Raw genomic sequence first — 24,298 nt, forward strand, 5'->3', positions numbered from 1 at the left:
GCGTGTGCTACAGGGGCATTTACACACAAATATGTATGCATGAAAAGAAGAAATACCACAAGTGTGCTCTTAATTTCCCTTTGGGGATCAGACCAGTATAAAAAAAATAAATACAAAAATAGAGTTGACATGGGTTCTTCGCTGGCCACACCTTTTGCAAAGTTTCATCCAAGTCTAGTTTTTATCAGAATAACTGATAAATGGTAACAGGTGGTAAATACACTTGATCAGATTGTCCAAACATTGGAAAATAACAAAGATTTGTTAAAATTTTTATTTTATTGTGGTATTGTATGAAAATAATTTCACTTGTAAACTTAATTTCAATTTAATGATAAAAAAACATACTATTTCATTGGAGCACTTCAACAAACTACTATTGTTATATGAAACCGTGAAGTACTCAGATGTTATTTATAACACCAGTTGTGAAATGGACAGTTCAAAACATACAAAAAACAAACAAACTGTTAATCAGTTCTATGTATTCACCAGTGGAAAGATAAAGATTTCATACTGTGTTTTTCTGTGGAACATTTGAAATGCTTCAGTGACAACACAATGTTTCACATCTAATTGACAAAAAACAAATTGACAGTTTCTGATAATACAGGATGGAAAATGAGACAGTCACACTTGGATAATACATTTACACAGTAGTGTAAAAAACAACTGGAAAAAGAAGTGTGTTATAAAAATATTGTTTATGGGGCATCATCTACAGCATACATGCTGAGAGCCACAGGCTGGACCGTACTAAAGGAGGTGTAGGGCTAATATAACTAGAGTGTTAACAACAGCTTGACTTGCTCTCGGCAGCCACAGTCTCCTGGTCCAGTTTGATCCTGTCTCCACTGATCTCCTCAGAGGGCAAACCTTTGTCGTTAGCCAAGATGTTCTCTACCAGGAAGTGTGCTGCCTCGTCCACATTAATGTTGTCCTAGGAAAAAACAAAACACAACGTGAGACAGGTCTTGAAAACTAGACAGTACTGTACATTTAAGCCTGACAATGGAGACTACTCCTTGTTTTGTCCATCCATGCAGATAGCAGACTAAACGAGGCATTCAAAAGTCCATTTAACACCTTCCAACTTCTTAAAGTTGAATCTGGAAGAGAAACAGTCTTCAAGGAGCCAATCCGATGCTAGAAGAGACTAGATTAACAAATGCCTTTTGTTTTTGACTTTCACACTGGAGTAGAAAAGCTGTCATCCATTGATCTGAGGAGAGAATGAATATTAATGTAGTTCTCCACACTGTACACCAACAAAGATTTGGGCATTAAAGTAGGGTCATATAATAGATTGAAAGTGTTAAAAATGACTTAGCAATGAAAAATGTCTGATTCATTTCAGAATTACAAATTTACAAAAAATGTTGCTTATTCAAACTGTTACAATATATTTCATGATTAACTAATTACATGCATGTGTGATCACAATGATAGTCTACATGATCTGATGTCTGATGATAGTCTACAACTTTTTTTTAATTTCGAATATGTACATCACATGCTAATTATTAGAATTAGATGTTTTTCACTACATGATAGAGAAAGTCAACTGGGACGACAAATCTCATGTTTTCTGCTTTAGCTGGAAACATGATAAATTAGTGAAAAAGATACGACATACCTCTTAATGATTATTTTGTTTCAACAGAGAACATAAGTAGAGAAAGTCATTAACAGATTTCCATTAATAGATTATTGTAGCTGGTTAAATAAAATACCAGTGTGACAGAAATAGGACGATGCACTCAAGAGACAAGAACTAACCAGAAAAGATTTCCAAACGTCACACACACACACACACCCTTGACATGACACAGCACATGACTCAGCTAGAGCCTAAGGCTAGACTTAATACAACACCGTGGCTACTAAAACTGAAAACCTCCCTGAACACTGAAACAAATGTAGAAATGAGTCTGCAGCTGTTTTTTGGCTTCCTGCCGAGTAAATGTCTCTTAAGAGGACAAAGCTGGGCTATAAAATAGACCCAACTGTGACGGTAAGGAGGTGAGAACACAGGATGTGGTTTTTCCAAGTTAAACCTATTGCGTACACCTATCATGTCCCCTTTCTATCAGTGGGAGTAATGAACAGAAAAATCCTGTTCAAATGTTCAAGTGTTGTTTCAGCTGGAGTACCAGAACCTTTTCTCGGATACTTCTGTTTTCCTGTCATAGACTCCATTTTACTCTGAGATGCTGCAGGTTACCCAGTTGCTATGGCTGATCTCCATTCTGCAAACTGGTTGCAACTGTTTGAGATGAAAATGCAGCATTATAGGTGAGCGAGTGCAGAAAATAGAGGCTTTCTTGGCACGTACATCACTAAAAACTTTCTAAAACATGTAGTAAGCAGAAGCAGGATTTACTTTCTCGTCATTGTGAAATGTAGAGGCCAGGAGCAGGTGGTTTGGACTAGTCATGAAAAAGTGTATTTTGTTTAATATGAGACTTTTAAGAGGAACGCAAGATTGTTATTTAATTTTCCCAGTAACTCCTGCAGTTTCCCATCTTTGTACCACAGAACTCTTGAATGTACGTAGATACCTCGCTGCAGTAATGAAGAAGAATGCTAACTTTTCTGGGCCTACCTGATTGATGAGAAACTGATGACGGCTACTCCACTCCTGTGCCGACAGTAACACTCCACACCTGGACGGCCAAACCTGAACATTTTTCTGTCAAGGAACAGACATCTCTATGCCATTTCATTCTACAGGAGAATATATCTGCACTTACCCACAGAAGTGTGAAGTAACGACATTGAAAAATAAATGGGCCTAAAGGCCAGTGTGAGATATCCACAAGGGTGTTCTCATTCCCTCACAGCACAGTCATGAGAAAATATGCATGTACTGAGAATACAAAGGGTTTTAGGAAAATTAAAAGATCTTTAAAATGGGGAAATATGTGTGTGAATGTTGTCTGTTTTAGATGGAAAAGACAGACATGAACTGGGAATGGAAGGAAAAACAAATCTTTCAGCTGCAACAACTGCAAGCAATGCTGCAGTTCAAAGTCAGATAATACACACAATCTGAGGCAGAGCACCTTTAGAACGAATCAGAATGAATTCAGTCAAGTCATCGAATTTTTTTTTAAGAAGGAAGTCAGCCTCAGATTTCATGAAAGACAAATTTTGCAGTATAGAAGCAATGTCAGGGTGACAGAACTTGTTCCATCTCACGTGTAATTCACATGAACTGATAGGAAACATTCCAACAACTTCAGCCTTGGGGAACACCAGCGTCTTTTCCCTCAGAATCTCTTTCAGGTGAAAAATATGAGAGGAGGCTAAACAGGTTTAAAAATGGGAATATGGGAATACTGGATCTTTATAGAGGGGTGTATTGATTTGCCAAACTAACATTTTTATACTTTGTTCCACCTGAATTGAAGTCACTGAGGTGGTTGCCAAGCTTTCGTGGATTTGTGGGACCTGCTCCTGGTGCATGTTGGACTTCAGTAGGGTGGCCCTTTTACCAGTTCTGTTCATAATCTTGATGCAAAGAATTTCTAAGTGCATTCAGGGGCTGGAGGGGTCCAGGGTGGGGACCAAAAGGATTTTATCTCTACTTTTGCGGATGAAGTCATGTTGAACTCATCGAACTTGGACCTTCAGCGTGTGCTGGAGGGGTTTGCAGCTTAATAGGATGAATATCCACAACTTCAAAGCAGAGGCCAAGGTTCCTCAACCAGAAAAAGGTAGTTTGCCCTCGCTGGGTTGGTGGGAATTGCTGCACCTAGTAGAGTTCAAGTATTATGGGTCTCGTTCGAGAGTGTGAGATTGACAGACAATTCGGTGCAGTGGCTTTAGTGATGCAGGTCTAAATGAAGACTCTACAACATTAAGTGTTGTTTGCTGAAAAAAATGAAAAAATCCAAATTGACCATAAACTTCTTCTTCTTTTCCTTTCGGCTTTTCCCTTCAGGGGTCGCCACAGCGAATCAATTTCCTCCATCTAGCCCTGTCCTTTGAATCCTCTTCTCTCACACCAACTACCTTCATGTCTTCCCTCATTACATCCATAAACCTCCTCTTTGGTCTTCCTCTAGGCCTCCTGCCTGGCAGTTCAAAACTCAGCATCCTTCTACCAATATATTCACTATCTCTCCTCTGGACATGTCCAAACCATCTCAGTCTGGCCTCTCTGACTTTATCTCCAAGACCTCTAACATGTGCTGTCCCTCTGATGTACTCATTCCTGATCCTATCCTTCCTGGTCACTCCCAGAGAGAACCTCAGCATCTTCATCTCTGCTACCTCCAGCTCTTTCTCCTGTCTTTTCTTCAGTGACACTGTCTCTAGACCAAACAACATCGCTGGTCTCACCACAGTTTTGTACACCTTTCCCTTCATTTTAGCTGAAACTCTTCTATCACACATCACACCTGACACTTTCCTCCACCCGTTCCATCCTGCCTGGACACGCTTCTTCACCTCTTTTCCACACTCTCCATTGCTCTGGACTGTTGAGCCTAAGTACTTAAAATCCTCCACCTTCTTGATCTCTTCTCCCTCTAACCTCACTCTTCCACTTGGGTCCCTCTCATTCACACACATATACTCTGTCTTACTGCGGCTAACCTTCATTCCTCTCCTTTCCAGGACAAACCTCCACCTCTCTAGCTTCTCCTCCACCTGTTCCCTGCTCTCACTGCAGATCACAATGTCATCTGCAAACATCATCGTCCATGGAGATTCCTGTCTAACCTCGTCTGTCAGCCTGTCCATCACCATGGCAAACAAGAAGGGGCTCAGAGCTGATCCCTGATGCAGTCCCACCTCCACCTTGAACTCCTCTGTCACACCTACAGCACACCTCACCACTGTCTTACAGTCCTCATACATGTCCTGCACCGTTCTAACATACTTCTCTGCCACTCCAGACTTCCTCATACAATACCACAGTTCCTCTCTGGGCACCCTGTCATAAGCTTTCTCCAGATCTACAAAAACACAATGCAGCTCCCTCTGGCCTTCTCTGTACTTCTCTATCAACATCCTCAAAGCAAATACTGCATCTGTAGTACTCTTTTTTGGCATGAAACCATACTGCTGCTCACAAATGTTCACTTCTGCCCTTAGTCTAGCTTCCACTACTCTCTCCCATAACTTCATTGTATGGCTCATCAGCTTTATTCCTCTGTAGTTGCCACAACTCTGCACATCTCCCTTGTTCTTAAAAATGGGCACCAGCACACTTCTCCTCCATTCCTCGGGCATCTTCTCACTATCTAAGATCCTGTTGAACAACCCAGTCAGAAACTCTACCGCCACCTCTCCTAGACACTTCCATACCTCTACAGGTATATCATCAGGACCGACTGCCTTTCCACTCTTCATCCTCTTCAATGCCCTCCTCACTTCATCCTGACTAATCTTTGCTACATCCTGGTCCACAACAGTCACCTCTTCTAGTCTTTGTTCCCTCTCATTTTCTACGTTCATCAACTCTTCAAAGTACTCTTTCCATCTTCCCATCACACTACTGGCACCTGTCAATAGACTTCCATCCCTATCCTTAATCACCCTAACCTGCTGCACGTCCTTCCCATCTCTATCTCTCTGTCTTGCCAACCGATATAGATCAGTCTCTCCCTCCTTACTGTCCAACCTAGCATACAAGTCATCATAAGCTTCTTGTTTGGCCTTTGCTACCTCTACCTTCACCTTACGCTGCATCTCCCTGTACTCCTGTCTACTCTCCTCAGTCCTCTCAGTGTCCCACTTCCTCTTGGCTAACCTCTTTCTCTGTATACACTCCTGTACCTCCTCATTCCACCACCAAGTCTCCTTATCTACTTTCCTTCCAGATGACACACCAAGTACTCTCTTACCTGTCTCCCTGATCACATTAGCTGTAGTTGTCCAGTCATCTGGAAGCACCTCCTGACCACCCAGAGCCTGTCTTAACTCCTTCCTAAAAGTCATGCAACACTCTTCCTTTTTCAGCTTCCACCATTTCGTCTTCTGCTCTGCCTTTGCCCTCTTCATCTTCCTCACCACCAGAGTCATCCTACACACCACCATCCTATGCTGTTTGGCTACACTCTCACCTACCACTACTTTGCAGTCACTGATCTCTTTCAGGTTACACCGTCTACACAAGATGTAGTCTACCTGTGTGCTCCTACCGCCACTCTTATAGGTCACTCTATGTTCCTGCCTCTTCTGGAAGAAAGTATTCACTACAGCCATTTCCATCCTTTTTGCAAAGTCAACTACCATCTGTCCTTCTGCGTTCCTCTCCTGGATACCAAACCTGCCCATCACCTCCTCATCACCTCTGTTTCCTGCACCAACATGTCCATTGAAGTCTGCTCCAATGACAACTCTCTCACTTCTAGGCATGCTCTGCATCACTTCATCAAGGTCCGACCAGAATTTCTCCTTCTCCTCCAGCTCACATCCTACCTGTGGAGCATACCCGCTAACAACATTGAACATCACACCTTCTATTTCTAGCTTCAGACTCATCACTCTATCTGACACTCTTTTTACCTCCAGGACATTCCTAACAAACTCCTCCTTCAAGATAACTCCTACTCCATTTCTCTTCCCATCTACACCATGATAGAACAACTTGAACCCTGCTCCTAAAGTTCGAGCCTTGCTACCTTTCCACCTGGTCTCCTGGACACACAGTATGTCTACCTTCCTCCTCTGCATCATGTCAACCAACTCTCTACCTTTTCCTGTCATAGTTCCAACATTCAACGTCCCTACTCTCAGTCCTATACTCTTGGTGTTCCTCTTCTCTTTCTTCGTGCGAACGCACTTTCCTCCAAATTGACCATAAACAAAGGAGAAATAATCATTTCCTCATCAGCACACACCAAATAATTTTGACAGCCAAAAGATGAGGGCAGAGAACCCCAATGCCCTGTCCACTTGACCTAAAATTGACCTGGCAAGATCCTCGAGGACACTGCTGCTGGCTGAGCTGTAACAGACATGAAGAAAAACACTGACATTCATGTAGGTCAAAATTTGCAAGTAAGGGAGAGCAAGCTTAGATTATCTCCTTTGATGAGGATCATCGGAAAACTTTAATGAAGCACTTCTGACATTCCAGTCAGGAAGTCTTATTTTGCACATTTATGCCATATTTTATTCTCATACACTCCTGTCATTCACATCTTTCATGCATGATCAGTCTTAATTTTCTACCGTTACTATCAGGGGCTGTCAATTGAGATTTCAGCTGTTTTCAAATGGTCATTATCAATCAGTTTTTATCATCTCCCACCCGAGAGGGCATATGAGGTGACTCTGCTCATCCGTCTATACATAATAGGGAATACTCTACCCAAACGCTGGACAGATTTTAAGTTTTTGTCCATTATTTGAATTTAAAAGGTGGGAAAGCATGAAAGAATGTGGCTCTTTTACCGCTGTTTTTGCAAAGACAACTAGTCTATGACCTTGAGGTGCCAAGTGCATGACTGGTTAAATACAAGTAACCACGACATAACAAGTTGTCTTCATGAACTGGAGCAATTTGTTTCCACTGAGTTAATGAACGCTTCCTAAATTGAAGATTGGATTAACTAAACCTAAATAACAAAATGTTTTCATGGTTTGTGCTCCAGGTCTGTCCCAAAAGTTGCTGATTATAATTAGCTGGTATATACTTCATCCATGAAACATCAAATATGAGGTCAGCCAACATGGCTTGGGCCCCATGATGGTCTCAGACCCAGTACGGTCTACCTCACTCAAAATTAAATAATTGAAAACTCTTTCGTAATGTTGCCTGACAAAAGAACCTCACAGGTTCTCAGAAAGGGAAGGAAAAATTATGGTTTTGCTTTTTTAAAGCGCTCACAGTGCCATTCCGTGATGGAGAGAAAGCCATTTCCCAAGAACAATACAATGAAGCGCTCATACACAGACATAAAAACATCCTGTAAAATAAATTAAAGTCGTTAAAGATGGAATAATGGCTTTTGTTCAAGTTCAAGTTAATGTTGCTTTCAAAATTACTATAGAGATGCAGCAGGCCACAAGAACCATGGAATCCAATGGCAGAACTGTTCAATTGAGAGACACCTTTATTTGCAGAGTGTGTTAAACCCCTTTGGTCCGAGCATATTTCAAATTACAGGATTAATGAAGAGTACAGAGGGGAAGGAATAATGGAGAGGTACCAAGAGAAAACAGAACAGAAAGAGCACACCTGGGAGCACTGAGTTGATATGACGTTGGACCTGAAGTGACGTCAAAGCTAGTCACTCATACATCACTCTGCAAAAGAGGAGGCGTGACTGAGGGGAACAGACTGCACTGGACCCAAAGACAGCAATAAGGCAATAGGAGTAAGGAGGTGGAAAAGACAAGGAGCAGAAGGCAAGAGCTAAATACTACTCAGTGAAACGAAAGACAAATTAAATGCGAGCAAGGAAATTAAGAATGCCCTCGAGACTCGAAAGGAATAGAACAGGATGGTAGTAATCCTGTAGAAACAGCGTTGTTCAAAAGGACGCCTGCCCAGTGACAGAGGAATCAGATGCTTGTTCATATATTACTCAGCTACCATTCAGAGGTGTTATCCTACAAATCATCCATAATGCCACAGCCCACTTTGACCTCAACCTGCCTGATTGTTCCCTTGTCACTCATCTCGTGTGTCTATCTGCGGCTGTTTACATCGGATTTAAAAGCTGCTGAGGGAGCTGCATCTCCATTTGTTCAGACTATGATCCAGTCTGTGCTGCGGCCAGCTCTCAGTTATTACCAGTTATTACCACTTAGCTCTGCCCTCCTTAAGTCAGCCTTTTTGTATTCCATCCTGACTTGGCAAATTTGGTTTTATTTATTTTTAATAATGGCTTATTGAAATGAATAATTTAAATAGGTAGAAATGTTGTAAATGCTTTTTAATGCATAAGTTAATTAATAACCATGATGCATTTTGCTTTGGCACACATGTACTCTACATTTGGAACTGTAATGCCTCAAACCAACAATGCTCAATGTTTTTCAGTCTTTACAGCACTGTAGACATGGAGTTATATCCTGTGGGTCAAACAAGGGTCCCTTGTACAATGCTGACAGGGTTTCATTGGTTTAGATAAAAGAAAAAGAAACCAAGCATGCTCTGGACACAGGGTCAGTACTGGCCAGCTTTTCTGTTAAGCAACTCAGTTGTAAGTGAAATCTGAAACTGCCCCCAACTCAGGTAAAAACTATTACAGAGTGGGAGGGAGTGTTGTCATGCAATCATACTGCAAAACAAGCAAAAAAATTAAAAAAATAGAACGCGACCATGCAGATACAAGCACCCAGAAAATTCAAGAGTAGATTTGTCCTTGTATAAATAATCTTTCTTGACACATTTGATTTATTATGCAGGCAAACAATTAAACTGAGATGGGGGAGGTTGAGCATCTGTCGCTGCCTCAGCTTCTACATGTTCACCTTTGAAAGCACATCAGTACCTACAAAGACACGCATACATCTATTCTAGCACCCAAGACTCATCTATTTCCTAAATGGTTTCATGTATTTTTCCCGCAAAGTGAGAGGGAAAACAATGTAATGCCATTGTAAGCTTTTAAATACAGTATATGTACAGTGAGATCAAGTCTCCATTATAATCGGAGCTTCAGAGGTTTTTCTTATGAAATACCCAACACTGTTCATCTCTAATTTACTATAATATCAAATATAAGTATTGCCCTACACATATGATACTACCATATGATCCTACAAAGCATAATTGTGTTTAACATAAATAATTATAAAAATTGTCATTATACCTGTTCTTGGAACTGTCCTCACCAAAACACAAGTTCTACCTCAAAGCGGTCAGTGAGCTGTATGTCTATGACAATTTCCCTCCCTCCCTCCTCTCACCCGCTGGCATAGATATTAAACAAATCTTTTCAAAATAAAGAACCACAGGAGATGTTGGCCTCTAAAATTATTCAATGTACCAAAGAACACAGGGCGAAGCTCTTCTTTCAAGGACAGGTACCCGTAAGATGCCAGCGCAGCAAGAGTCTGTATATTGCCAGTCATGCAGTAACACTTAAATGACTAAATTCACATTTCAGAGAGACAAAGACCAAACATATGGAGTTGAAGAAATTCGTCTCCAGGATTATTTTTTGTAAACACCATACCTTAAATTGAGATTGGTGGGCATGATGTGAGTAAATCTGTGATTTATAGAACACAAAAAGAGTCCTAGAAGAGAACAAAATATTTTTTTGTTTCTTAAAAGCTCAGTTGAAAGAAAAGCAAATATTATCTTGATTATGTCATTTTAAGCCCCTAATCCATCCTTCATTCATGATTGTCTGTGTTTATATTATCTGTTTGTGGAGCATTTTATTTGTATTTATTATCAAGTCTTCATTAACTGTGCCTGTGTTTGCGCGGGCGCGCACATGCCCGTGTGTGTGTGTGTGTGTGTGTGTGTGTGTGTGTGTGTGTGTGTGTGTGTGTGTGTGTGTGTGTGTGTCTGTTAAACAAAAAGTTTCAGAGACACAATTAAGGATTCATCTGTTTCAAGTTTTAGAATAATAATAATGCATCATCTCGAAGACAATGAGAGACATGAGGTCACTTGAAATCTAGAATAGGTCAAATGCAAGAGAGATCTGGCAGAGGACAGAGACTACAGTAAATGAATAATGCATGCATGTTCAACATAAAAGCAGAAATGACAAATGGTGGTACGGACCTACAGCACCAGTGTCCATAGATTTATCCAGGCTGACAAATTGAGTTATCTATACAGCACTCCCTGCTGGCATGAATTTTGTTGTGTCTGCTTTAGGACTAATTAGACACACTGTTGGTACATTGTAGGGTTGTCACAACGCCCATTAACACGGAGCATTTTGGGGCGGAAGTGATTTTATCAATATTCAATCAAAGATATTGAGAACCACCGATCAGTTTGGGGCAAGACATTTCAAATACAGCATAGTTTACATCATGAAGATGAATGACATGAATTTAAAAAAACATAATATGGGACCTTTAAACTGATTGACATCTCATTTAAAATAATACAGAGACAAACTGTGTTTAAACTATAAACACACACACACACATCCCCTCCATTTACAAACAGAATGAGGGGGTGTGTTTAGTCCAAGACACTAGGAAGAGTTACTGTGGCTGAAGCCAGCCCTGTAGTCTACCAGTTTATTTACCGACACATCAGCCATTCCACAAAGAAATTATATCCAACCACTGATGGTAGATCGCTGTTTCTTCTTGCAGCACATGTAAACGAGGAGGAGATTTAGAAAATTAAGTAATAAATAGGGATCAATACTTTTGGAATTACATGTCCAATAAGCACTCCTCTTTTATTCACTCCTCCAAATCCTGGGCACCATATTTCAGCTGACGAATGTTATCACTACAAAAAAGGGGAAAAAAAGATGCTCTTGATATTAATCTGCCATTTAGCCCTAGGAAATAAAATAAAACCCCATTTCTGCTACATAGTACCAAGCTGACTTTACTTTTAGTGTTTCCATCATGTAAGAAATGCCTGGCTCCCAGTGTTACTTTTTTTAGTGCCACCTCCTTTGAGGATCCAAGGCAGCCGAGGAAGAACTTAAAGGTCATGTGATGAGATACAGACCTCACATCAATGGGACAAGTATCTGCACAGCTCAAATCAATAGCTGCCACAGTCTAACAGCAAAGCTACTTCAGGCAGTCTGTAAAACTGTTTGTTTTACAGACCGTTTCTGTCTTGAAAAGCTGCGGTGATCACAGAAGGATGAAAAGAAGGTAATTAAACATGGCGTTCATCTCCCGAGGGAACGAACTATTCAATATTGGAAATTGAACGGCACTTGTTTTAAAGTGTCTGTTTTGAAGATTTTTCCACCTTGATAAGAACTATATTCCTGGGAGATCATCGTCATAAGAGAGGCAAATGGCTGTTCCATTATTATCTTGAGGTGAATATCAGAGGCACTGAGCTGGTGTTCAGATGCTAACTGTATGTCAGGTAAGTCGGAACACTTTCTGGTGGATAAATGAGAAAACTACCTAAAATTGTGAATTGAGAAAATGTCAGCAGTTTTACAGACTGAAAAAAGGATATGGAATTCAGGAGCACAAGTTGTCCCTTCTGGGCTGTGTGACACAAATTGAGATGGATAGAAGCTTCAACATTTAAGTCACCCATTTTGATGATCATTTCATCTTAAGCGGTTTATCTACCTTGCAGGTCACAGGTGTTGTGGAGCCTATCCCAGCTGAATACAGGTGTGAGGTGGGGTACACGCTAGCACACAAGCACACATTCACACCTTTTGTGTGACCAACTCACCTAAGCTGTACATTTTTGGAGGTGGTAGGAAGCCGGAGAGAACCCACGCAGGCAGAAGGAGAACGTACAAACTGTACAGAAAGGAATCGAACCGGGAACCATCTTGCTGTGACGCAACAGCGCTACCCACTGTGCCACTATTATCAGAAACCTACAGTACTAATACCCAAAACACAAGCTGGGAGTCATCAGAACCCTATATACTTAACAATGACTATAAATGTAAAAGGGAAAAAGCGAGGACATAAATCTAAAAATGTCCAGAAGACATGTGGCTACCCCCAGCTGGTCCTTCATCAAGTCAGGTAAGTCCCTTCAAAATTCTAGCTCTAGAACAAAAAACACTCCAAACTCATTGGTGGCCGGACTACATTGGTCATTGGTGGCCCAATAAACCCTGGAACAAAAATTATCAACATTCCACCCGAGTTTAGCACCACACAGAAGAATAGGCATTTAAATTCAAGACTTAACAGTTCTTCTGCATCTGAAGAACAACAGATACTCCTATGAAGACAATGTCCAGTCATCCTCATCTCCCTTCTAATTCCATAAATACAGCACCAAGCAAAACATCTGGTTATGGTATGTATTATATGATAGGCCTAGAGGCAGTGTGACCCACACGCCATACTTGCAGCTAAGGCTCGTTTGCTTCAGCTGACAAAGTCTAATATTCTCCAGCTGTAGTTGGTTTAGTTGAGTATGTAGAAATTAGCCTGTAGCAAAGAAGGTAAAAAGCATGAAATAGAACAGATTTACAGGGATTAACACTTGTGTGTCTGCTGTTACAGATGGTTCGTGGTTGAGCTGCGTATTGGTCTTTCTGAGGCCGACACCACAGAAGGACACACACAGACTAGATGTGTGCAACTGAACACAAACATTCTGTGTGCAGTGGTGCAAGTGCAGAGAATCCTGCAGACACAGAAAGGAGTGTCTAGATTTTAGTAAGGTCATAACCAACCATTTACACAACCCATGGTCACTAAGCACTCAGGCTTCTTCGCCTGTACGTCTTAAAACCAGAACAGTCTCTGACTGACCACCACAGAATGAGGTTGCTGCAATAAGCAAACCAGGGTGGGTGCCAGAAACAAAGGTAAACAGGTATTAAATTCAGCAATCTGGAATCTGGCTGGCATTTAGACATGAGCATAACTGGATCATTTTGATAGCTCGGCAAAACAATGGTGTTTAATCGTAGGGCTTAAGAACTTTCAATAATTTGTCATTAGTGCCGACACAATCGCTTAATCTTTCTCTTGAAAATCAATCCATCTATCCATTTTCTTTACCGCTTTTATCTACTGTCGCGGGTCACAGGGAGCTGGAGCCTATCCCAGCTGGCTCAGGGCGTGAGGCAGGGGAAACTGTGGGTGTGACAGCAGTGCACCGCAGAGCCACATAGATACAGACAAATACGCACACACACACACACACACACACACACACACACACACACACACACACACACACACACACACACACACACACACACACACACACACACACACACACACACACTCATACCTATGGTCAATTTGGGACCGGCCAATAAACCAGAAGTGCATGTTTTTGGAGGAGGGAGGAAGCCGGAGAACCTGAAGAGAACCCACGTAGACATGGGGAGAACATACAAACTCTGCACAGAGTTTGAATAATGAATAACAAAAGCTACTCACAATGCTTAGTGAACCTAGCATAGCATGAAATATTCAAAGGTATGATTTTAATGTTGTAGATCGAAAATCCAACCACTGAAACTAAAAAAACTCAAAGAAAAGCCAAAAACCAAAAGTCACTGAATAAATAGGGCCAGGCAGTACCTATTGCTGTTTTATCACTATCTGCTCCATGAATACTAATTTGATTGTGGTTAGACCCACGAGCAAATTAGTACTTAAAATACATAGTACATGAAATAGTACATGAAAATCAATTAACCATTGAACTCATCATGGTGCTGGTTCAAGGTTTTCCAAGATACGGATGTGCTGCATCTTTTCTGTTTTATGCTATTATCACTCTGCATGTAAACCTAGTTGACAACAAGATATAGGCCTGGGTGCTGAACATGAAATATTTTGAGTCCTTTCTGACATTTAATTGGTCATATAATTGTTTTTGTGAGTAAAAATTGACCTATTGACCTAATTAAAAAGTGAACTTTAGCTAAAACTTGCAGAACTTAACAAAAATAAAAAATATAAAAAATATAAAGCATGAAAATGAGGAAGAAGCATAAATCCTCGAGACATGGTGGAAGACTCCACAAAAACTAATGAGCTGAAGGAGTCAGTAGGTGGATCAGAAGAGAAAAATCAATAACTTCCATTAGAAAAAAAAATCTATAACCCTAAAACTACAAAACAATTCTATCCATGGGAATGTGAATCAGAATGAGGAGATGTAAAACAACGTGGTTCAACAGGAGATGAGGAAAGAGAGGGTGAAGAGGAGGAAATATACCTCAGCTATTAAAGCGCTGCAGCCCTTTGGAGACCCAGTGGTCACATGAAGGGCAGGGAGGCGAGAGAGTCGATAAAATCTCTGGGCTTCATATCATTCTGTAAGCCAGTCCCCTTACAAGCACAACGGGAACCGAGCCAATTTGACAGCAAGAGTTTGACTCATCCTGCAGCACCTTCACAACAATGTCAAGCCAAACCACCAAGTGTCAACCACAGACACTAATGTTATATTCAAAACAAGCACCTGAGAAGATTCCCTTTTATGCCCGGGTTATTTTTAGCTCATCAAATGCAACGCTTTCATGCAATGTTTCTCACATTAAGAATAAATAGATGTTTGTCTGACGTATACCAAAACAAGAACACAGTGCGCCTCATTTTGTGTTTCGATTTTGTCTTTAAAAAGCATGAATCACAGACTCATGCGTCCTAAGCATGTACTCTGTACTTAAGCGATAATTGCAAGGCAACATTCCCATTAAATTTGGAAAAATGCATTGATCTCCTAGAACTAGTTTATCACTATTGTGTCATTTGACAGGGGCTCTTCAGTAAGACACTCGATTGATATTACAAATAAGGAAGTGATATTTATATTACAGTACAAGTGGGAGCCATCTACAGATCAAAAAAGGAAGAATGAGATTTAACTATAGTAAATGATTATCTAATTTATAAAAGAAAAACCTTGATAACAGGGACAAAAACATGCTACGATCTGGATGAACCTCCTTTAGTCTTCATTACCAACAGCAGCCCTTGCTGTTAACCTTTCTCAAGGTCATTAAGATTTTGTTGCCTCCACTAACACTGCTTTCTAGGGACAAAAATATCACAGCTATCCTGAATTCTGATGACTCACTGAAGGAACACGAAAGGCTATGTGCACATTTTCATTAGTGAACTGGTTAAACATAACTAACCTTGAGGACACCTTGTAAACACAAACACAGCAACATCACTTCTAGCGAGACGGGTGCTGGGAAATCCAAAGAGCATGAGGAGTAAAACCTAAATGTGTGCTAAATTATTTAGCAGAAGTAACATGACAGCATCTTTAATCTTAAACCTGGTCAGGGCTGAAGGACCTAAGATGGACCCACTGTCAGGATATTGGACAGAAGCAGCAGCCACATTGTTGTGGCACTGATGCAGCAAAATTTGTTTTCCATTTCTTCGAACCGATAAAACAGAGGAAGCTGAGTGCTTTTGGAAAGCCTGAAAGATGAAACCCAGCACAGAGGGGGGTCTTTAGTACTTCTCACACTGAACAGGTACACATTCACACGTGCACGCACACAAACACAAAGATTGTGAAGTCGATGTATTCTGAACAGACACCAAAACTCAATCTCTGCGCTCTCCAGCGACCTCGTCGCAAACTCAACTTTTAACCATTTTGTCTTAAAACACCCCGTTAGACAGGCTGAATCCTCCCTCCAACCGCCAACGGCTTGTTGAAACACACACTCACACCATTAGACTATCTCATCCGATGTAATAAAATGACTTTATTTCAAGCTATTCTCTCTTCCCTGGTCCAACTGTGTGTGAAAAGTAAAATGAGGTCAACTGGGATGAGATGCTAATCCCTCTTGATTTTGTGTGAGAGCTCTCATCTTTCCCAGACTTTTGTCCCAATGTGTGAGCACATTGAATAACCAAACAAAGACCCACAACCCCAGACCCAGTCTGCACTACAGGTGTCATCTAGAAGTGTCCAAAAAGACAGATAGCTTAACTAATGTTGAGCGCGAGGAGGGGGGGGTACAACCTGGAGGGGAGCCAAAACAGATGAGCTTTCACGCTCTTATTCACATCAATTAAAACAATGTTAAAACAATGAGTCAGTTAGGGAAATATTAACAGCATATAGATCAAGAAAATGAAACTTGGCCTTCACTTTAGGGTTTTTCTTAGCAATTCAAATCATGGAACTCCTTCTATTCAGTATATGTCAACACATTATCTCTGCTTGGCTTCAGATCACTCTGCTAATCCACTAGAATGTGCTTGCACAACAAATCTTGTTTTCCAAATTCTTGCAGCCTCTTTTTGCTGCTGGAATATTTAGCAAACAGCTGATGGCCGTGTGTGTGTGAGAGTGCACTAGAACACACTCTGCCTCACTGAATTACCATACAACAATCAATAAGGATTCTATTCTTGACCAGTAAAAGTTGAAGCAGGGGATAGCCTGATTCACTCACACTCCCTCCTCTCTCTGCTCATCCTCCTCCATCATCATCTCCCCTGCCAGCTTCTTCCTCTAGCCTCCTCTTTCTCTTTTCCAGACAACACCAAAGGGACACGGTCATCTTCAAACACAGGACAGGCTTGACGGCTGGAGGGATCCGTCGTCCCATCGGAGGATTGCCACGCAGACACATTCACTAGCAGACAGGCAAACACACGTCCTGTAATTTTCAGTCCTCTGCCATTCTGAGACCCGTGATCTGCCACTTCCTGTTGTCCTCCACGGAAGAAACGTGAAGTCCAGCCAAGCAAACAGACACAACAATGCAAAAGCATACAGATACAGGTAGCAATGAGCTGCAAAAAGTAGTAACCCCAGGACATGCATGTCTGCATCAGCACACACGTCTGGATTTCATGTAGACTAGCAGGGCTGAACGGCACCACATAAAAAAACCTGAGCGGCAGCAAAGCAAAACAAAAACCACGAATCACCAAAATCTCCATTATTCCCTTCATGTGTGTCACACCGATATCGTCCTCATCAGATAAAGAACTTCACACCAAATGACACAGGATGAAAACCAGAACCAAAGCCTAGATGGATTCTCCCAAGTCACCTTCCCCTACCTCAGATAAGACTATCTGATGCACATCATTCAAACACAAAGCGTCCTTGGCTCATTCACAGCGACTAGATTCAGCCAGCAGGATCCATCTGACAAGATCATTTCACCCAGACTGAGGATATTCTGAGAGAAAGCATTGTGATCTTTAAGCTGATTGGTGGTAGGCTGCTTCTACAATGAGTTTAGCCAGTCTGACGCTCACAGGAGAAATCTATCAGCCAGTGAGACATAAGCCATATTAGGCTCACTCAGTACTTCCTACACCGGCCCCGACACATTATTTCCTCCAGAGGACGGATTTCATCTCTCATCTTCTAATACATGTGTACCACTGACAGAATCTGCTTTACCTTGTATGAAGAAATTCTCATGTTCATAGACTGACCTCCAGAAGATATGTGGCATCATTATGAATTGGTCTCCCTCACTCTGATTTTAAGAAGAGACAGTCCATCATTGTCTTGGTATTAATCTGAGACTCAGCAGACTCCATACCTGAGAGTTTTGATGTTTTCACTTTTCAACACGGGTGAAAGAGACAATGCTACAGCTGTTAGCAGGAGCGATGTGGGAGAACCAAGCGGACAGCTCTTCATCACCCTGAAATGAGCTGGCAAAGTTTGTCGGACTGGCAGGGGAATACATGGGAGACCTGTGAAAGAGGCCTGATGCAGGCGAGCTCACAGCCATACTCTGAAGCTACACAACTCCCCGCGGAGCCATCTCATCACAAGCAGTTGTCCTCGTTTGTGTAAATGTTCTCATCCTGCAAGGAAGCCAACATGAGCAGCACACACCTCAGCGAGGCTGAATATCAACTTTTCAAGAACATCCAGATGTTTAAAGTGTGTGCACAAGTAAGATAACATCAGCTAAGATTTAGCGTTCAAGAGAAGCTGAATTACACCCGTTTTCTGTTTCTCGTTTCTTATTTTCTAACTGCGTGACACCATCTGGAGCTGAGACATTCAGGTAATATAAAACGGTTACATTCTTGATGCTGAAGCATGCAGATCTCAAGGCGTCCGGGAGCCAACAAACGCCAAAGAAAACTTGTCAGCAAAATCTACCAATACTGAGAAACCGCACTAATGCGCATTAGCACCTGAATACAGCAGCTCAGACATCTGTTCCCTTACCTGCTGTCGCCTTCCACGGATGCGGGGCCACATTAACATATATGACATCTCAAAGGCAAATGAAAGGATACAATCTGAGCGCACCGCTCTGGGTCCCGACAGCCAGTATCTTCTGTACCGGGTCAAAAGCCATGGCTGACGGCTGATAGGGAAAACCATGACGGACAGTCTGTAAAGAAAGATTTTAAAAAGAACGCCTTAGACAGGATATCGATTTCACAGCAGGGGTGCTGTTGCATCGCAGGATGTCACACACATTTTGGTAAACAAATGATCCCAGATGGATGTGGAAGGTGTTATGAAACAGAAATAAATCTGGAGAAACGATGAAAGACGCCATCCGTACATGTTTACCCTGTTCCTGCACCTTTTACTTGGCTTTTTAAAGACTCTTTTGCAATCATGGTGCTTCTCTTTTTTAACAATATCCATCATGTCTCTCTTTATCTTCCCTTCTCTCACCACCTCCCACATGTGACTACAATTCCATTTCAGTTTGAACAAAAAAACACCAAATACACCAATGTGAAACATTTAATTGTGGTCTGTGGAGTTTTTTTTGGGAGCAGAACACACAGATAGGTGTTCCTGGTTTCTCGTCCATCCACTGTATATCTCTATGTGTGACTGTGGTTTTATGGCATCAGTCAGCCGGTGGTGGGCTGTTGGACTTGTTTGTTTAGCAGCAGAAGGCTAAAGCATGTTACATAAGAAGTATGGAGTGCAGCAAAGACACCTGCCATTTTTACAGAGAAACATCACAGAGTTTCTATTCACACAGATAACAAAGGTGTAGGAAGGAGGAAGGGATGGTGCTCAGAGAGACTTCAATCGATGCCCCTCTGCTGATGGACGTGCTCAAGCTTCAGGCACTCAATCTCATAATTTTGAATAAACATGATTACACTTTTTAAACATATAGCTGCCCCAGCCTTGACTCCTGCCCCTTATGTTGGCATCTCTCAGAACAGCATGAGCAGTAATCACATGGGTCCTCCACAATGAAGACCTCAGAGGCACATGGAGAGTCAGTTGGTAAAACAGGACTAAGTTAATCACTGAAGATGGACTGTGATAGAGAGCTAAAAACCCACATCTGAGAAATCAGCTAAAAACTAAAGTATCTTATAGATATATAAAAAGTTTACAGTCAAAACACTTAAAAAGATTCCACAAACGAACCCGTTTGCAATAACGACGGGTGAACAATTGAGGCACAACCAGCAACCCACGGCTTTTAATGGGAAATGGTAACCTTTGTTATATCCACACAAAAAAACAACAACAGGACAACACAGCTGTATCAGAAAATCACCGAGACTCGCCCACCTTGCAGAGCTGGAAATGCTCGGACTGGATGGTCTCCTGGATCAGATGGTTCTCCTGTGGCCCCACTTGGACCGTCGGGGTGGAGGAGGACACCTCCTTCAAGCCGTCCAGCACCTTCCTGATGTTGAACTTCTTCATTTTCAGTCTGCAGAGCACAGAACTGAGATCACCCGCAAGATAAAGGAGATAGCCACTTTCTCTCTCTCACACACACACACACACACACACACACACACACACACACACACACACACACACACACACACACACACACACACACACACACACACACGTTCTCTCTGTTCTGGTTTCTGTGAATCTCACATTTTACTGCTTGTTTCATAGCGCTATCTCCATCCTTGGGGGAGATAGCGTCTCTCTCTCTCTCTCTCTCTCTCTCCTCCAGTCACCCCCCCCCCAGCGACAACGCCCCCCCCCCCTCACACACATATACACTGTAGTAGGTTTTGCTCCAAATCGCGGTCGTGAATCGGTGACCACATCCAGCACCGTCCTGACCCATGGCGCACAGCGGAACCTGACTCTAGAACTGATGTACTCCCACCATCATTTTCATGGTTGTGACAGGAGAAATAAAAGAGATGGCAAAAGCACCACTTTGTCCCTAAATCCATTTTTTTAATTTGAGACACATGTCCAAAGCGGTTTTAAAAAGTAATCCATGATGAAAACATGATCCAGCACTGTCTACCTAATTGGGCTGCACAAACTGACATGAACAAGCAATGCCTCTGTCAGTATCCATGGTGATGGCTGTTTCCTGCATAATGTCTTATCCTCCCCCCAAATGTCCAAATGGACTGGTCAACAGTTTTTGACCTGCTTTGTCCATTTATTGATTCAATCATCCAGTACATTTCAAGGTTGTATTTTCTGCTGGTACTGACAGATATTTAAAAAAAAAAAAAAAGACGGATAATCAACAAAAGATACGGTTTAGTTTGTGTTATTTAATTTGTGATATTTAAATCAATATGGGAAAAATAAATAGAGTTAAAATAAAATACTGTATATCCCCCAGTTTGGTGACGAGAGACGGAAGAGCTGCTGACCCCGCCCACGTTGCGTTGCCTAGCAACGCATCGAACTCCAGTAAACAAACAAACACCCCCCCGACATCTCCGACCGCAGCTGCCGGCGCATCGACCTGATTCTCCGGATTAGCATAAACGTTCAAAAGCAATTTTAATCCCGCGGTGATAGAACTGAGATTCCGGGCCGGAGCTGCAGCACACCTCAGCGGTCCACCGCTCCCTTCTCCCCGGTAGGCTCAACGTCACCGGCGGCATCTCAGCCGGGTGGTGAGGACCAATCTGGGGATGTTCTGCCCACATTCATTCATCTTTCTGTGGCCCTTTATGGGAGACGCTCCGCTGTGAGTCGAGGGACTAAATTCAGACAAAACTTTCTTTGACGACTCGATCTATTCAGTATCAAATCGATCTCACCTTGAATCAATAACTTTATTTTAATTAACAGCCAGGAAGTTTGGTAACACAATAACTTAACCATCGGTAGTCCTATAGATGGTTTCGTTCTGCAATTTGTCATTGTTATATCCATGATCTTGCCATAGCAACCATAAAAACCTTAAAAGCTTAAAAGCATTAAAGTCATACAAACATCATTACAAACATCATACAAACACAAGTTTCACTTGATACAGTTTCAGGTCAGCTAGTTTCCAGCTTTGTCAAACCTGGTGAAATGTCCAAGGCACAAACAAGGAAAAAGGAGTCTTCGTCCAGTAAAGGGTCTTCATCTGGCCGACAAACCGAGTGAGTTTGGTTAATGTAGGCATTAGGTGTTAAATAATGTCATCATCCTGCTAGTGTCATAACTAGAAACTATATGACATCCAGGAAGTTTGATAACCATAGATGATGAGTGAAAAGTTTGTATCATTATTTCAGTGCAGCGTCCCTTCTGGCTGCTTCCTCTGAGAGCCTTAGTGCGTGGAAGTACAGATTCCCCGTTTGGCCTGAGTGGAACGATGCAGATGTCAACAAGGAGAAATGGGATTCCAGTAAAGGACCAGAAGATGGAAAGACGAGCAAAAACCTCAATGTGGTAAACTTGGTTTATAGATGCTATAAACTCCAAGAGAGTATTCATGAATAAATTGATATTATGTATTGCAAACTGTATTTTTGTTTGTAACTTGTTTTTGGAAGCTCTTTTTCGAAGATCCTGAGGGAAAGATTGTCCTGCCTTCACCCTTGAAAGTCCATTCTTGGAAGCGTCCTGCGGAGTTTATCATCAACAAGGTGACCTTCATGCTCCATGCTTTACTAATGATACCGTTTATAACATCAACATATGTCTCAACTCCACTTTGATAATTATTGGATTGCAATGACAATAACAGGTTCAGTGTGAATGCACCTGATGTTCTTTGATTTTTAGATTACAAGTTAATCAAGTTAGTGTTGGTTGTTACCATTATATCAATAAATTATAACTGTAACATTAATATTTCTCCATCAGGAGGTATACATTTTTTGTATGGAAATCTGCTTCTGAGTCACCTTCAACTAAGTTTATCTGCATCACTTCACTTTTCTCTCCTTTCAGTCTGTTAAGAGCAATTATTTTATTAAATTATTATTTTTTTGCATAAGTTATTCAATATTTCAAAAGTGTTTCATTAGTTTTATTGAGGGTGTCCATAGAATGTCCATTTTAAATAGCTTATTAAGATGCACATGCTACAAGACACTGTTATAAACTGATTGTAATTTTTCTTTCTATCTTCTGTCTCTGAAAAAACAATGTGATTTATTTTAGGATCCCTTGGTGGTTGAAAACCAAATGGAATTTGATCTGATCTCGCGCAACAACCATCTGATGTGCAGTGAGGTTAGTTTTAAATTATTGTTTCCTACATTTTTGTTGAAGATTTCACTTCATCTTCTCAGTAGTCAGTAATCAATAGCTCTTGGATTGTATAACTCAAAGTCAGCCATGGTGATATTTGGCCAACAGAAATGAATTTGTTTGGAGCCAAACAACGCATCATTGATTTAGCCAAAGAAACATGTGATAACTGATACAAATCATCCACCCAGTTGATTCATTATTACTTTTTCCTCCCTTCTGTCTTCCCTCAAGCTGATGAGGTGGATTATTAGTGAGGTCTATATTGTCTGGACCCTGCAAAACTCATCATCTACAGGAGAGGATGCTTGGAAACCTTGGGAGCACATCTACTCCTTGTGTAAAGTGATGAAAGATCATGTGCCTCTCTACAACAGCTATGGAAAATATCTGCTCCGACTCTACTGGATGGTGAGTCTGACACACGCAGACTCACACTAGAGGTAACAAATGGCAGATCCCATGAATTGAGGGGGGGATGAGAATGCTTTATCCACTCAGAGCTCATATCAGTCAGCCTCGCTGCAGTGCCAAATATGCTGGAGCATCATCCATCACCTGATGAACAGATAAGGCTTAACAGAAGTCAGCTGCTTGTCAGAGAGCAAGGCTCAAGTGGGACATCTTTTTTTTTTTTGTCTGCACATCTTTTCATAGTTTAACACCACAAAAGGGGGGTCAACCTTTTATGAGATCAATAAACGTTTTAGTCTTGCAGCAAAATCTTTTTAAAAAATATTATTGCATGTGCATGACCATTATGGAGCCTCTCTGGGAACTAAGTTGTCAATCTTTATCAGAAATTTTGAGCTGTTTCATTATCTTTCACAACAGACAACTTAATACCCAATGGTATAAAACACCAGGGTAGTGGAGGTCCTGACAGTATAGAATAGGCCACCAGAGGAAAATGGGTATCTTCATCTTTTGAGATCACAAGAAAGGGAATAACCACAGGAGTGCATCGCAATGTTTTGTACAGGAATGCCCAACTGTGAGAATTTTACATATTTGTGGCTTTATAGAGAAGTTATAATTGCTTTGGGACACAGCTTGCTGTCCTGTAGGTTTCAGTTTATGTTACTGCCACAGATCTGTAGGTAATGGTCTACATTACTGTGTCTTTTCAGAAAGAGAAGCTTTCCCAGTTCAACAATGTGGGTCAGTGAGAGAGTGACAAAGCTTTAGCTGAAGGGGATGGGTTTTGTAACACTTGTATGAGTCTTGCTATGACAAGCATGACACTGTTGTAGGCAGAAGTCCCCGTGCCAACCATAGCACACTAATAGGTGGTTGCTGAAATGGCGT

The 24,298-nt window shown here is 41.5% G+C and overlaps 2 protein-coding genes across 2 annotated transcripts in view; one reads left to right on the forward strand and one right to left on the reverse strand.

The window, feature by feature from the left end:
* Window positions 1-306: 306 nt before the first annotated feature.
* Window positions 307-20,246, reverse strand: LOC137613906 (syntaxin-binding protein 5-like). The gene is made up of 4 exons (XM_068343377.1): window positions 20,093-20,246; window positions 18,835-18,932; window positions 2,606-2,680; window positions 307-940 (listed from the first exon to the last, which is right to left on the reverse strand). Exons 1-4 carry the CDS (start codon window positions 20,228-20,230, stop codon window positions 901-903), a joined length of 351 nt encoding a protein of 116 aa, XP_068199478.1. The 5' UTR covers window positions 20,231-20,246; the 3' UTR covers window positions 307-900.
* Window positions 20,247-21,820: 1,574 nt separating this feature from the next.
* The window catches only part of adgb (androglobin), a 35,021-nt gene continuing 32,543 nt past the window's right edge, over window positions 21,821-24,298 (forward strand). The window contains exons 1-5 of the mRNA XM_068343331.1: window positions 21,821-21,891; window positions 22,027-22,192; window positions 22,288-22,380; window positions 22,901-22,972; window positions 23,225-23,401. Of these exons, the coding sequence (XP_068199432.1) occupies window positions 21,821-21,891; window positions 22,027-22,192; window positions 22,288-22,380; window positions 22,901-22,972; window positions 23,225-23,401 (579 nt within the window). The remainder of the gene's footprint in view (window positions 21,892-22,026; window positions 22,193-22,287; window positions 22,381-22,900; window positions 22,973-23,224; window positions 23,402-24,298) is intronic.

This window comes from Antennarius striatus, chromosome 19, assembly GCF_040054535.1.
Source record: "Antennarius striatus isolate MH-2024 chromosome 19, ASM4005453v1, whole genome shotgun sequence".
Classification (NCBI taxonomy): domain Eukaryota; kingdom Metazoa; phylum Chordata; class Actinopteri; order Lophiiformes; family Antennariidae; genus Antennarius; species Antennarius striatus.

What these genes read in the sequence shown, in the direction of transcription:
- LOC137613906 (XM_068343377.1), bottom strand. Translation starts at nt 20,230, where the DNA reads ATGAAGAAGTTCAACATCAGGAAGGTGCTGGACGGCTTGAAGGAGGTG. An exon ending in CAGAGCGGTGCGCTCAGATT is followed by an intron (nt 2,681 to 18,834) that starts GTATCCTTTCAT and finishes AAAAATGTTCAG; the next exon opens with GTTTGGCCGTCCAGGTGTGG. An exon ending in ATCAGTTTCTCATCAATCAG is followed by an intron (nt 941 to 2,605) that starts GTAGGCCCAGAA and finishes GTTTTTTCCTAG; the next exon opens with GACAACATTAATGTGGACGA.